General features: G+C 49.7%; 1 protein-coding gene across 1 annotated transcript; it reads right to left on the bottom strand.

Moving 5' to 3' along the window:
• Positions 1-1,173: 1,173 nt before the first annotated feature.
• On the bottom strand, positions 1,174-7,485 carry LOC136528555 (probable protein phosphatase 2C 57). The gene is made up of 4 exons (XM_066521532.1): positions 6,961-7,485; positions 5,439-5,645; positions 5,050-5,261; positions 1,174-2,089 (listed from the first exon to the last, which is right to left on the bottom strand). Exons 1-4 carry the CDS (start codon positions 7,051-7,053, stop codon positions 1,522-1,524), a joined length of 1,080 nt encoding a protein of 359 aa, XP_066377629.1. The 5' UTR covers positions 7,054-7,485; the 3' UTR covers positions 1,174-1,521.
• Positions 7,486-14,586: the final 7,101 nt, after the last annotated feature.

Genomic DNA, 14,586 nt, shown 5'->3' on the forward strand with positions numbered 1-14,586 from the left:
GCAACATGCCCAGCCCAGTCTGAACGGGAGAATCCCGTACGTCTCTGAAGTTTTTCTTTCCCGACGAGACGTTTCTGCGGAATTTATACTGATTCTTGTGAGTCTATCGTGAATTCTTTCCTATCCAAACAGACATGGCAACAGTACATACGAGTCATCACTCTGAGTTCCATCAAGGTTCGTTGAGTGTTTGCTTAGTTCAGCATTCGTTTCTTGTTTCGTCCTTCTAATGATTGAGAAGTAGTAACACCTGGATGAACCCTTGCATGAGGCAACCGGGCATGACCAAATCACTCAACGTGACGGTGAAAATCAGTGGGACTTTTGTTAAAGGACTCGTTTGGATGCATATATATTCACCTCAATCCATATGTATTAGAGTGGATTATGGTGTAACTTAGTTTTATTTCGACTCCAATCCATTTTAACACATATGGCCAGGGTTTTCAATTTCAGTTTTAGAAATATTTCGCCACCACCAAAATTCCTGAATTTCACGAATTTCAGAACGAAATTTCGCCGAAATTTTTTTAGAGACTTAAACACAAAGTCTGTTTTTTTTAAAAAAAATCTTTTAGATCTAAACAAAATAGTAGCATGATTTATGACTATACATGTACTCAGTAGAAGAATATCCAACATAAACAATAGAAAATATAAGCCTATAGTTGTATAGCACATTAATTAGTGTAATACTGAAATTTCGGATTTTTTTCGATCACCACCGAAATTCCCGAACTTACGACGAAATTTTGAACCCTGCATGTGGGTTGAGTACATTCAAACAATCCCTTAATCCACATATGTTGAAATGAATTGAAGTAAAAATTAGTTATTTTTCTACTCAAATATACCCTAATACATGTGAATTGAGGTGCATATAACCGTGATTGAATCAGGTGCAAAAGCAAGTTCAATCACGTGTCACCACGATTAGCTAGAGCCTGATAGTGATAATCACCTGGTTTCCCCTCGTTACTTTTCTCAATGATGATTGCGGTACCAACAACAAAGCATCCAACCAGAAGCAAAAGCATACCCTGGTCTGTTGTCTCGCCCAGCACTCTGGATATACATTTTGGGCCAGGCAATCCATGTATCTTGAAGCGAAAAAAACTGCTCGGCTACTGCAGTTACAAACATGTCTATGTCTATCTTTGAAAATTCAACCACTTAGCAGCAAAAATAGCAGCTTTCCAAGTTAATTAATAACTATCCAAAGCGAACAACGGAAAATATTCAAGGGCATTATGAGCCTTTTACCACGACCCACCACCAATTTTATGGAGACCTACGAAATGCCGACTAGTCATTCAAGGCTTACAAAGTCAACGTGTCCCAGAAACTGATAAATAATACTCTTAACTGCTGATACAATTAGCCGCAGCATATTTTACAACTCTGGATCACTCAACAACAGCCATCTCAGCGAAATTATGAGATAGCACATGCTAAACCTATTTCCCAAGCTAAGCTATGGAAAAGGTCAAAACTTATAGTGGGGCTGCTAGAACCCCCATGTCAATCAGCCAAGCTATCAAGGAAGCTCTGTAGCTCCCTCAGGCCCTCTGCAGATATGCTTCTCTGTACACGAGGCCTAGGAGTTGTTAGAACAGGAGGCGGCCTAGAGTTGAAGCAGACGACAACCACAGAAAGGTTATCACCACTCTTCCTCTTGATGGCCTCATCAACTAGTTCTTTACAGCAAGTGGCCGGGTCATTGTGCTCTTGGAGCTTACGGCGGGCAAAATCTACTGCATTTTGGCTGCGGAATACATCCCAGATCCCATCACAACCCATGATCAGGAACTCGTCCTCTTCAGTCAGATCTGTTGTCATTACCTCAGGCTCGGCACTGAGAGGGCCAAGACCATCACATGCCTTCATGCCTTCCATATGCCAATCCCCGATTGCTCGCGCGACATTAAGCTGCCCATTCAGGTACTCATCATCAACATGTCCACCCAATGCCTCAATACGCATCTTCTCCCTGTTGCAAGATGGTTTGTGATCCCTGGACATCTCGATTGCCTTTCCACGACGACAAAGTACTGCTCGACAATCACCAGCATTTGCGACCAGAAGTAACCTGTTGAGCACCCAGAGACAGAAATATGCCAGCAGCTGAGGATTGTCAAAAGCATGTGCAAAATTTAACAGATCAGAACTCACAAATTTAATTATTCACAAAATTAGCTATCTTCAGGACATTCCTTAAACGAGAACACATGAATATTGTTGAGAAAAAACACATGCATGCACCATAAAAATTTGCAAATATGCAGTCACCAACGGGCAGGGGATGCAGATCCTTGTAGGCAGTGGCGGAGCCAGCCGAAAATTTTAGCTGGGGCATACTAAATGAACAAATCGCATATACCAGCGCAGTGTCATCAAGTCTAGCAACAGGCCTAGTATTCTACACAATATACTAAGTTCAAACTCTCCGTTAATGGCAGACAAACTATTTACAGCACTGAGTTCCATGCAAATTGCTGATGACACATTTAGCGAGAGAAAATTTTAAGCCCAGCCAGTAATGTTTGACAAAATTTCATACCTATTATGTTTGCTTAAGGCCAATGGGGACAAATTGAGCAAAACTTCTTGTACAGAGAGCAATAAAGAAGTAATTCCCTAACTTGTTATATTTCCCAGTTGGCCAGCTCTCCAGTAGCCTTGCTTCCCATCAAGGACGATAGTGCCGAGCGTGACGAGCTGATGGACGATTGTGCTGCTGCGTCTCTTCTTGCATTGTTAGGTTGGCCTCTTTTCGTTCCGGGCCTGCTAGCCAGTTAGGCTATGGACCAGTAAGCCCAACGAGCCATACCCCTTCAGCAGACAGTAGTAGTAGTTTCTTGCCCGATTGTTTAGACTTTGAGTTCGACCGCCACCGAGTCACTGAGCTTTGCAGTTGCAGCGGTCATGGAGATGAGGGAAAACTGAATGGGGTAATGAGGTTGGCCAGCTAGTAGCTGGGGCGGCCGCCCCATGTTGCCCAGGGTGGCTCCGCCCCTGCTTGTGGGGAAAAAGTGAAGGCGCATGTAGCTCATTTGCAATTAAGCGCGCGAGTGCAAATTGTTAGAACAGATTTGGCCAGGTGGGACCAAAGGGTACATGATGCCATAAACAGCAAATAGTGTTAAGTATTTATTTCCTCTAGCTATTACTTTGTATCGGCTGCCTCTTGGGTTTCTACCCAGTGTGCTGCCTAGGTACTCCCAGCTTGTTGCCTAGGACTTCTCCCCTCTTAACTCTCTAGCTTAGCCTCTCTCTATATATATGTAACCCTCTTGTAATCTCATCATCAAGTAATCTAAAGCCTCTTAGCCTTTCTCTATCATGGTATCAGACTAACGATTCCTCTGCTTCCCCGCGCGCCCTTCCTTGCCGCCGCAGCCCGCCTCGGGTCGCGCCCAGCCCGCGCGCCCTTCCTTGCCGCCGCAGCCCGCGACCTTTCCCTGCCGCCGGCGTGCCTGAAGCTGCCCAGCCGCGCGCCCATGGCCACTTCAACCTCCGGCGCCTCCACCGCGGCTACCGCGATCAAGCTTCGTGATGAAGCTCTCGCCGCCGCCCAGAAGCTGGAGGAGGAGGCCGCCTCCCTGCACTCCACCAACACCGACCGCAGCCAGCAGCTTCAGACGGAGGCTGATCTCCTCAAGTCCGCTGCTGCCGCTCAGGATCGCGTTCGTGCCGCCGTTGACGCCCTCGAGAAGGAGCGCGCGCAGGCCGACGCCCTGGAACAGCAGGCCAGCTGCCCTCCGGGACCGTCTCCGCACGGACTCCTTCCACGACGACGGCTCTCAAGACGGCGGCGATCACTCCTTCTCCTCCGACGCCACGACCATCGCTCATCTGCACAGCCAGGCTGCCGCTGTCCAGAACATCAAGAACTTGATTCCGATCGTTCTGGACCTTCAGTCCTCCAACTACTCCAGGTGGCGCGGCTACGTCCTCCTCATCCTCGGCCGCTTCGCGTTGAAGGATCACGTCCTCAGTGACGCCTCCCGCTTCACCGATCCTGCGTGGTCCCGCATGGACTGCATGGTCGTCTCCTGGATCTTCAACACCATCTCCACCGATCTTCTGGACGTCATCCACGAGCGTGACGGCATCTCCGCTCGGGCTGCGTGGCTCGGCATTGAACAACAGTTCCTGAACAATCGCGAGTCACGCGCCAGTGCTCCTCGACGCTGAGTTCCATACTCTCTCCCAGGGCGCCCTCTCCATCGACGACTACTGCCGCAAGATGAAGGGCATGGCTGATGCCCTTGCCGATCTTGGCGAGCCCGTCCATGACCGTACTCTGGTGCTGAACATACTAAGAGGCCTCAATGAGCGCTTCCAGTTCATGTCGCAGTTCATCACGCGCCAGAAGCCGTTTCCCTCCTTTGCAGACGTCCGCGCCGACCTGCGCCTGGCCGAGCTCAACATGGCACCTCCATCGGCTCTCATCGTCTCTTCGTCCAGCAAGCCACCTGCATCCTAGCCGGCCTCTGGGTCTGCAACCCAGCGCCCTCAACAGCACGCCGGGGAGCGTCCTCAACAGAACGCCAGGGGGGGCTTCTCTGGTAATGGCCGTGGCCGGCGTCGTCGTGGCGGCCGTGGCCAAGGCGGCTCGAACAGCGGCTCACCCGGTGGTTCCCAGTTGCCCTCCCTCCTCAACCCGTGGACCAGGGTCCATTCACATGTGGCCCGGGGCTACTCCCGGTGGCCCTCGCGGTCCACCTCTCCGCACCGGCCCGCCTTCATCGCAGCAGCTGCAGCAGCACGCTCTGGTGGCCGGCGTGCCTCCAACCTACTACCCTTCGGCTCCTGGGACATACCAACAGGTGTCCACCCAGGCGCCTCATCCTCAAATGATAAACTTCAGATAGCAGTTACCATGTGTCATATCATGTGATGTCAGAATTGATTTTGGCAGATTGGATAAAAAAAAAAACAGCTCCCATCGTCCATATGTAGTGAGAAACTTCAAATAGCAGTAACACCTATTCTATACAATGACTTTGTATGGATCACAGTTGCAGAAGTTAATGAGAGCATTACCTCCCAACCACAAGTGCTGCAAGAGCAGTTGTACCAGAAGCAAGAGAGCAGTTCAGAGAACAAGCATCTGCAAAAGCAGCATCGACCTGCAAGAATGCAGAGGATACTGCTTTCACTATCTCCCTAGGAAAACCCTCATCCTCGACAATAAACCTTGGTAAATTGCTGCACACAAAATCAGCTGCATGCTTTCCACCATGCCCATCAAAAACCTGAATAAAAAATGGAAATAAGGTTAAACATGCAGGAAATGCTAGCCAGATGGACCAAATTATTTTCCAAATAGGATGCCTATACTGTTTCTCTAGCCAAATGGCTAAAACCAGCTAAGATATATAGCAGTATTGACAAAGGAGATTGGACACTGCCACAATTCATTAGGAACATACCCCATAAAAGGCACTGGGGCCTTCGTCAGAACTTTCAAATCCGAAGTCCTGCATGAAATTATCAGAGCAGATAAAGACATCCTCCATTGTGTGCCTTGAGCCAATATCAGCCCACCCACCAGATCGTACAACTGGAATAAATTCAGTGTCTATGCTTTCAAAAGCTCTCTCATTTTCAGGCTTCGTATTGTTTGCAGGACTCCTCACCTTCAAAACCAGTGTCACTTATCAAACATACAAGAAAAGGATACACACTTTCAAACTGAGGTAAAAGGCCTTGTTTTATTTCCTTTTTTTCACTATAATTAAAAGGTAAAAGACGAACATGTCAGATATATACCACCTTTTTTGATTCACTAGGTGCACATACCGTGCACCAGTGCCACCAGCACACGAGTTACAAACTCGTGCTCTGAGTGTACCTTCATTCGGCACATATATCGCCTTATTAATCATACTATATCAAGTAAATCCTCACATTGATACTCATGATCAAACATAAACCAGGTACCTAGTAGAACTATGAGATCAGAATCAAAACCCCTCAGCTTCTGCTTCCTAAATTTGCTTGATGGTCTTTCCAAAGAAAAAAAAATCATTTGATGGTGGAGTATAAAATTAGTTTAGGGGTTTTCCAACTGTTGAGGACTGGAGAAATTTATTGGATCAATCAATCAACATATAAAGCAGAGTAGCAGACAAAAGACAGAACTTTGAATAATGTTCTGGGGGCCATGAGGCCAGAACAGGGCGTGGGGGTATCAGACTTTTCATGACATATAAGTACTGAATTAACAGTTCAATTATGCCCTTTTGCCATGTACTCGAACCACCCAACCTTTTCACCACAGGGAATGATAAAACAATAATCTTTACCAGAACAAAACCCCCAGGTCAAGAAAAGTTACATCATCATGTATTCATGTCCATTACCAAGTACCTGTGTCTGCAATAAATTATACACGACGAAATTGCTAGGGAAGCATCAGTTACCAAGGCAGGAGTATCTACTTCCCACAAACATTCTCGAATGTCCCCTGCCCCCGTACTTGATCCATTCGATACTAAAACCTATCATTTCATATAATCCAAAGCAGTCTTTTCAAGACACCACCAGGATCACAAGCAATTATAATTGCTTTCCAGACTCCCAATCGCGTGCATCCACATAAACAGCCTGATTCCAAGCATCTTTGCCCCTCAACTTACTAGTCACTACCAGTACTCTAGTACAAACAAGGATGTACCAGGAGCTTCAGAGAACTCTTTTCCCTCCCACTCTTCTCTCACCTCCCAGATCCAGGACAACACGTCCCGTCCCATCACACCAGTGCAAACCCCACCGCCTTGGCACAATCGGCTCGCGCCTCGCAGCTGAGGCGGCAGCAGGCCACACCAAACAGCACAGGTTAAAGCATTCGAATCAAGCCGACCACCACACAAAAGCTCCCATCTATCGCGCAGATCACGCAAGCTATCTTGCTAGCCGCGGAGGAAGCGAGATTCAGGAGAGCCGACTTACAAAAGAGGCGTGCCGCGCGAGCGCCGGCTTCCTCGCCGCCGCCGGGATCGGGGGCCTCCCCCCGCCGCCGCCTCGAGGAAGTTGCTCTTCCATCACCGACCAAATCGGCTAGGGTTAGGGTTCGGATATGGTCCTAGGAGCTGCCTGCCGGTAGTAGTCCTCCGTACTGTAGAGTGTGAACAGTAGTGGTAGCAGGAAAGGCAGGGGAGGCCAGAAAAAGGCGAGGGGAAAACGAGGGGCACAACAGGGGCGTTTCGGTAATTTCGTGGGAGATTAAGCTAATCATGGCGAGTAACAGCGGCGCTTAGCCGCTGGGCTGCGTGAGATGCGAGATCCGGTTTCCGGGGCTCGCGCTGCCATTGGTGGGGCGGCGAGGTCACGGGGGCGCGGGCGCGCGGCTGTGGATAGGGGCACGTGCGGAAACGTGTACGTGTCGAGCGGACGGGTTGCTGGAGCCTGGAGGAGAGGTCGGGGCCGTAAGGTCCATGCCGTCTACGAGCTCTACACCACGATCTCTGCGTCACTCTAAGGCATCGAGCTGACGAGCCTCCATTTGTTTAAGCAGCGGACAGATGCTACGCTAAAAGTGTATGTTACAATAGTATGTTTTGAGTATTTTAGAATTTTTAGAGGTACGTTGCAAGTGTTGTATATCGATGTTGCAAAAGTAGATTGTGATGTTGTACATGTTGTAATGGCTATACACGTATGTTTCAAATGTATGTTCTAAATATTTCATCTGCAGACGAATGTTGCAAGTGTTTTATCTGAATATTGCATATACATGCATGTTGCAAGCATATGTTTTAAGTGTTTTCAGGTGTTTCATACGTATGTTTACGAGTGTTTCATCTAGATGTTGTAAATGTTTGCAATGGATTTTCAAATGTTTTTCAGGCACTTTTCGCAAGTGTTTTAGACGTTTGTTTTAAGTGTTTCATTTGTCTTCTTTTGTATGTTACAATTGTTGTATCTTGATATTTCAAAAGTAGATCGAGTGTTACACATAGGATGCGCGTGGGAAGCGGCCGATGGCGCGGAACGACGTTCAGGGTGGCGTGGACTGACGTCCGGGACGGTGCCCACTGTTGGTGCGCTCCCTCGCAATGCCTAACGCGTTGTGCGCTTGTTTGCTCTCTCTGCGCGGCAATGTCCGAATGCTAGGGTCCTGGACCCGAGTGCTAGCAAATCCGTGAGACAACCGCCTATACGTATGTTCGAGGTTAGCAACGTGGTGGAGCAATCACAATATTATCCGAAGGCAGTTTGACAAAAATAATCATCACCAGCTATCTAAACTATTGTAAGTTAATACGTAGTAAAAGGCACTCATAAGATTATAGACTATCTATAGAAAAATATTGTTTTCCTACTCCTATCTTTCTCTCTCCTAGTTTTGGACACTTTATGGGCTCCCATGTATATAAAATGTTTGGTCTGTATACATCGTGGTTGCTTTAAGAGCCTATTTAGATATAAGAGTTAATTATTAGCTAGCTAAAAAAACTCTAGCAGCATCCAAACAAAAAGAGCTAATAGATGGACTAATATGTTAGCCAAGTCTTAACTAGTTGTTAGCCAACTCGCTATCCAACCATAGCTAATTGGAACTATTGTTTAGCCCTAACTAGTAACTAGCCAGGTGTGTCAAGCATGCCTTAAGTAAGTAAAAATAAAACCTACATGGAAAAAATCCAAAATTTTGCGTTTTGGTAGTAGTAGCAGTAAGGGCATGTTTGATACACATGACTAGTTACTAGTTTTGGTAAAAAAATAATTGTGGTTGGCTATCTAGTTGGCTAGCAATTAGTTAAAACTTCACTAAAAAATTAGTCTGCTGGTTTAGATGCACTAAAGCTAATTTTGGATGCAGACCGATGGTGACAATGAGGTGCAATGGGGTGTCCTGCTCGTGCTATCGTTGATCGATGTACCCTCTACGGCAGCAGCAGCAACCACCACCCAATACAGGTACAGCAGCGAGGGTGAAGTAAATCTCACCAATTCCTTCATGAGGTGCCAAGGAAGGGAAACAAAGTAGCAAAACAGACTTCAATCGACGGGGCACTCTGTTTTAGTGGATGGTAGAGAGAGAGAGAGAGAGGAAGGGAAAGAGGGACGACTAGGGGAAGAGGACAGCAGAGGTTTGTCTCTCCTCTGTACGTGACAAGGGACGAGACATGATTGTTTTCGTCAAGCGAAAACAAAAGGAAGAGAGAGGGGCGTGATTAAGTAGATATTAAGGAAAGTGGGGCCTAGGAATTAAGAGAATAGTTGCTACTGTTTTGCATGTGAGAAGGGATAGGGGTGACGCTAAGGAGGAGGGGGGGCTATTTTTCATCAAAACAAGAGGAGATCGACTAGGGGGTGGGAGGAGAGGGGGGTGTTGACCTGTTTTGTGCTTGTCCAGAATAAGAGAAAGGACACTACTATAGATTGACCTACCTAGCAACACCTTTATCATCATCGGTACCATTAAAAATGATAGAGATAGCTATCACCAACGGTTCGTAATATGAACCATTGGTGATGAGAGTATCACTACCGGTTCGTAAGAATATCCGGGTCGATAACTATCACTGCCGCTTCGTCTTACCAACCGATGGTGATAGCCCATCATCACAGCCGGTTTGCATCACCAGCCGGCGATGATGATGTGCTCCTCATCACTGCCGCCTCGCCATATGAACCAGCGGTGAAGACATTTTCACCGTCAACTCGTTGTATGATACAGCGGTGTTGGTGTTTCGAACAAACACCAACTAGTAAATTTATATTTATTGTGCGTTAGGCTCGGATGGTGTACTAAAGGACACAAAGTTTATACTGGTTCGGGTAGAATGTCCATACGTCCAGTTTGCTGCTGCTCATGTTATTAGTATCGAAAAAGGTTCATAGTAGGGAGTACAAATGGTCGAGAGAGGGACAGGTCCCAAGTCTCTGATGGAAAGGTCGAAAGAATGCCAAGAGCTCGGTTGCTGCTCGGCTGTGTGTTCTGTGTTGAATTGATCCCTCCCCTTAGTGGGGCGTCCTGCCCTCTCTTTTATAGACCAAGGGGGGCAGGGGTTACAGATGGGAGAAAGAGGAAAAACCAAAGGTAGAGAAGGTCATTCGAAGGTGCCGGGTTTTCCTTTTCCCTTGAGCCTGCCCTGCTGACATGGCAGACCACGCCAGGGATAGCATGTTTTGCCGATCCTGATAGGGCCGGGCTCTGGCTTCGTTTCAGCGAGTGGTCACGTCCCATCCTTCCCCGGCGGACGGTGCGGTGTGTCGGGGCGCCGAGCCATGACTCTGCGGGGAGTAGACGGGGAAATGACCATACGCCCGTCACTGTAGATGATGTGAGCTCTTCCTTGGATTGTTGTGGTTGTCGTATGCTTGTGTCAGGATCCACGCCCGAGGGCTGATGGCGGCGCCTATAATACTGTAGAACAAAAGTCGGCGCCTACAATATTATTCGGGCTCTGCCATGCCTGGGGGCTTAAAGCGCCCGTCCCATCGTATCCTAACGGTACCTTCTCGTAGGTGCGTAGGGCATGGTCCTTGGTACTGCGGTTGACCTGAGTGTCTTGTCTTACCCTGTGCTCGTCATCATGAGGGGGCAGGGTGTAGACGTCGAGCAAGGCGGAGCCAGCCCTTAGTCGTTGGGCGAGGCACAGCTTGCCCCGGGACGTCGAGCGAGACGGAGCCAACCCTTAGTCATCGGACGAGGCACATCCTGCCCTAGGATGTCATGCGAGGCGGTCCCAGCCCTTAGCCAGCCGGGTGAGGTAGAGCCAGCCCTCAGCCGTCGAGCGAGGCGAAGTCTATCCTCAACCGTTGGGCGAGACGGAGCTAGCCCTCAACCATCAGGCGAGGCAGAGCCTACCCTCAGACGTCGGGCAAGGCGGAGCCAATCTTTAGTCCTCCGGACAAGAAGTGTAGTTGCGTTCTTGTCTGATTGGGAGCATTAATGCTTGAATGATTATTAGCTCTATCTCATTGGGTACCCCAGTATTAGGTCCCCGACAGTAGCCCCCGAGCCCCTGAGCCCCGAGTGATTCGGACAGAATCACCGGGGGGGGGGGGTATTTCGATTCGCCGGAGGGTGCGCATGAGCGCACCCGACTGGTTGTAGCCCCCGAGCCCCCAGGTGATTCGGGTAGAATCAGCCTGGGGGTATTTTGAATCGTTAGAGGGTGCGCGTGAGCGCACCTGACGGTTGTAGCCCCTGAGCCCCTGGGTGATTCGGGTAGAATCGCCCAGGGGGTATTTCGATTCGCCAGAGGGTGTGCGCGAGCGCACCCGTCGGGTGTAGCCCCCGAGCCCCCGGGTGATTCGGATAGAATCGCCCGGGGGGGTATTTTGATTCATCAGAGGGTGCGCACGAGCACACCCAACGGGTGTTGCCCCCGAGCCCCTAGGTGATTCGGGTAGAATCGCCTGGGGGGTATTTTAATTCGCCAGAGGGTGCGCGCGAGCGCACCCGTCGGGTGTAGCCCCCGAGCCCCCGGGTGATTTGGATAGAATCACCCGGGGGTATTTCGATTCGCCCGAGGGTGCGCGCGAGCGCACCCAACGGGTGTAGCGCCCGAGCCCCCAGGTGATTCAGATAGAATCGTCCGGGGGGTAATTTCAGACCCTTCGAGGGTATGGCTGTGAGATTTGGTTTTTGTCAACCGGATAGTTTAAAGGGAATCCTGGTATCCCGTTCGTGGGGATTCATCCGGGGTCAGCCTGGTTGAGACTTGATTATGGATCGAGACTCCTTTGAGGCTCGTGTGCCCGGGTTTGGCCATTTCACGGGCCCATCCCTCGTTGGGACGACTGTCGAAACTATTAGGCCATGCCCTCGAAGTCCTAGGCCCAGGCGGGCCTAGAGAAATGCTTTTTGACCCGTATTCCCTCTGTGGGAAAAGAGTCCTGATTTGCTCAGGGAAGGCGAAACATCCGGCATGATTTTGGTGGGAAAGGATAGGGATCGCGGACGCATATCCCACGACTGTGACGTGGTGGCATATCGTGGTAGGCTCGGAGACCTAGGTGGGTTGTTGCCCTTCTCAGCATCTGTCACCCCTATAAAACCGAGGGGTTCGCCCCCTAGGGTTCCGTACTTTGCCTTCTCGCCTTTGCATCTACAACTTCTGCCACCAATCGCCTAAGCTTCTCGCACCCTGCATCGCCACTGCCGCCAAGCTCGCATCCAACCACCGCCGCCAAGCTCGCATCCAACCACCCCTCCCAGTCATTTGATGGAGCCATGTTGCAGATCCGACATCACCCCTCAGCGCCTGGAGGGCCTCGTTCACCGTGGCCTCCTTTGCCCACTGACCGCCGCCTAGGAGTGGCGGCTGCCCGGTAATGAGGACGAGCTATCGCTGCCCAAAGGGTATGTCATGTCCTTCACTCGCTTTCATGAGCGGGGATTCACCATCCCCACCCATAAGTTCCTTCGGGGGCTGCTGGACTACTACATGGTGGAGTTGCAGCACCTTACTCCTAATGGGGTTCAGCACATCACGGTGTTCGTCGCCCTGTGTGAGGGGTTCTTGGGGATCAATCTCCACTTCGACCTGTGGTGGTATCTCTTCGTCGTCAACCTTCTGAAGAAGTGGGCCGGGAAGCAATTGCTGAGCGTGCTAGTGGGATGTGCCGGCATTCATCTCCGTAACAACTGGGTGAACGAATACCCGTTGATGCCTCTGTCGACCTCCAACAAGGGGTGGCATTCGTATTAGTTTTATGTCAAGGATGATGTTGCCGCCCCCTTGCCAGCGTTCTCCGGGCGCATCATCGAAGAGGTCCTAGAGTCATGGAAGTGGGGTGTCCTAGACAAAGATAAGAAGAGGATCAAGGACCATCTTGCCGCCCTCCAAATTCTGGAGGAGAGGGGCATGAAGGGGTCAGGGATCATCAACGCCTACCACATGAGGAGGGTGGCGCTGCTGATGGCGCGCACTTCCCCTACACCAGATGGTGCCTAGAGCGTCGCTCGAAGGGACGGTGCTTGTCAACGAAGCGCTCCCCTCCAAAGTGGCACAACGCATCAAGGAGACGATGGAGCCTTTGAAGGACCATGTTGGCGTCGTCCTTGATTTTGTGTATCCGATGCTAGAGCATCCCCCAATGCGGCCAGAACTAGGGTTCATCGACTTCATAAGTTCTCTTTCTTCGTGCCTCCTTTTTACTTGAATTCCTGACCCCTTGGTGCTGACATTGGGATAGCAGGACCTAGCCAAAGAAACTTGTCTTTATGGATTGCCCGGCTTCCGCTGTCGAAGGACAAGTTCATGGCGGTGGCCAACCGTGCCATAGCCGAGTGGCAGAGGAAGATGAAGGAGTTCGAGCGGAAGAAGAAACAACAGAGATAGCAGGCACGGGAGCGAGGAGAGGAGAAAGACAGCGAAGACGATGAAGACGATGATAAGGTAGTTGTCCGATGTGGAGTGGGATGTCCTGTAGGGCGAGGATACACTGATAGGTACCCCCTCATCCATGCAGGGACCCTTCTCGTTCCACGTGGGGGGAACTATTCTCCAGTCGTCTAGAGGGTCGGGCTCTATCGCTGGATTCTCTTCAAGCTCCATGACCTCATGGCCGGATGGAGCCATCGGTTGGTCAGCCCCTGAGGCTGGATCAGGTGGGCAATCGTTGGCCTATTCCAACCCTTCATAGCGCACTAAGGGTTTGAGTTGGTCACTAGCGAAGACGCCCATTGGCACCGGCTCTCAACTGGACACCTGTTTTTCCAAGCGCGTTGGCCGTCTTGTTGAGGTGCCTTAGGATGTGATTGAGTTCGAGGTCATCGAATTTGTCCTCCAGCCGTCGGACTTCTTGGTAGTACATAGACATCTTGGCGTCGTGACAGCTCGACTCCTTCATGACTTGGTTGACGACCAGCTAGGAGTCGCCCCAGATGTCGAGGCGCTGGATGCCCAACTGAAAGCTCTAGTTTGGTTTTGGTTAATTGATGAAACCCTAAGTGCTAACCTAGTTTATCAAAATAATTATGAGATAGGTAGCACTACTCCAAGTGATGAAGCAATGGCGAAGATCATGACGATGGTGATGGCATGGTGATGATCAAATGCTTGAACTTGGAAAAGAAGAAAGAGAAAAACAAAAGGCTCAAGGCAAAGGTATAAATAGTAGGAGCCATTTTGTTTCCGTGATCAAGACACTTAGCGAGTGTGATCACATTTAGGTTAGATAGCTGTACTATTTAAGAGGGATGAAACTCGTATTAAAATGCGATTATCAAAGTGCCACTAGATGCTCTAACTCATTGCATATGCATTTAGGATCTAGTGGAGTGCTAACACCCTTGAAAATACTTGTGAAAATATGCTAACACATGTGCACAAGGTGATACACTTGGTGGTTGGCACATTTGAGCAAGGGTTAGAAACTTCACCAGCGAAGTGTTCGCCCATAGAGTGCGGATAGTTCAACGGTGCCACCGGCGCCCTATATAGAAAAGACAGGGGTTCATAGAGTGACCGGACGCTGGTGGAGCAGTGACCGGACGCTGGGTTCAGAGTCCGGTCAGTAGCAGCAGTAAGCACACATCTCAGTCTTGTGACTGGATGCTGGCGCAAAGAGTGACCGAACGCTGACTGGGTGCGTCCGGTCAGTGCAGACGTACGC

Source organism: Miscanthus floridulus, chromosome 19 (assembly GCF_019320115.1).
Source record: "Miscanthus floridulus cultivar M001 chromosome 19, ASM1932011v1, whole genome shotgun sequence".
NCBI lineage: Eukaryota > Viridiplantae > Streptophyta > Magnoliopsida > Poales > Poaceae > Miscanthus > Miscanthus floridulus.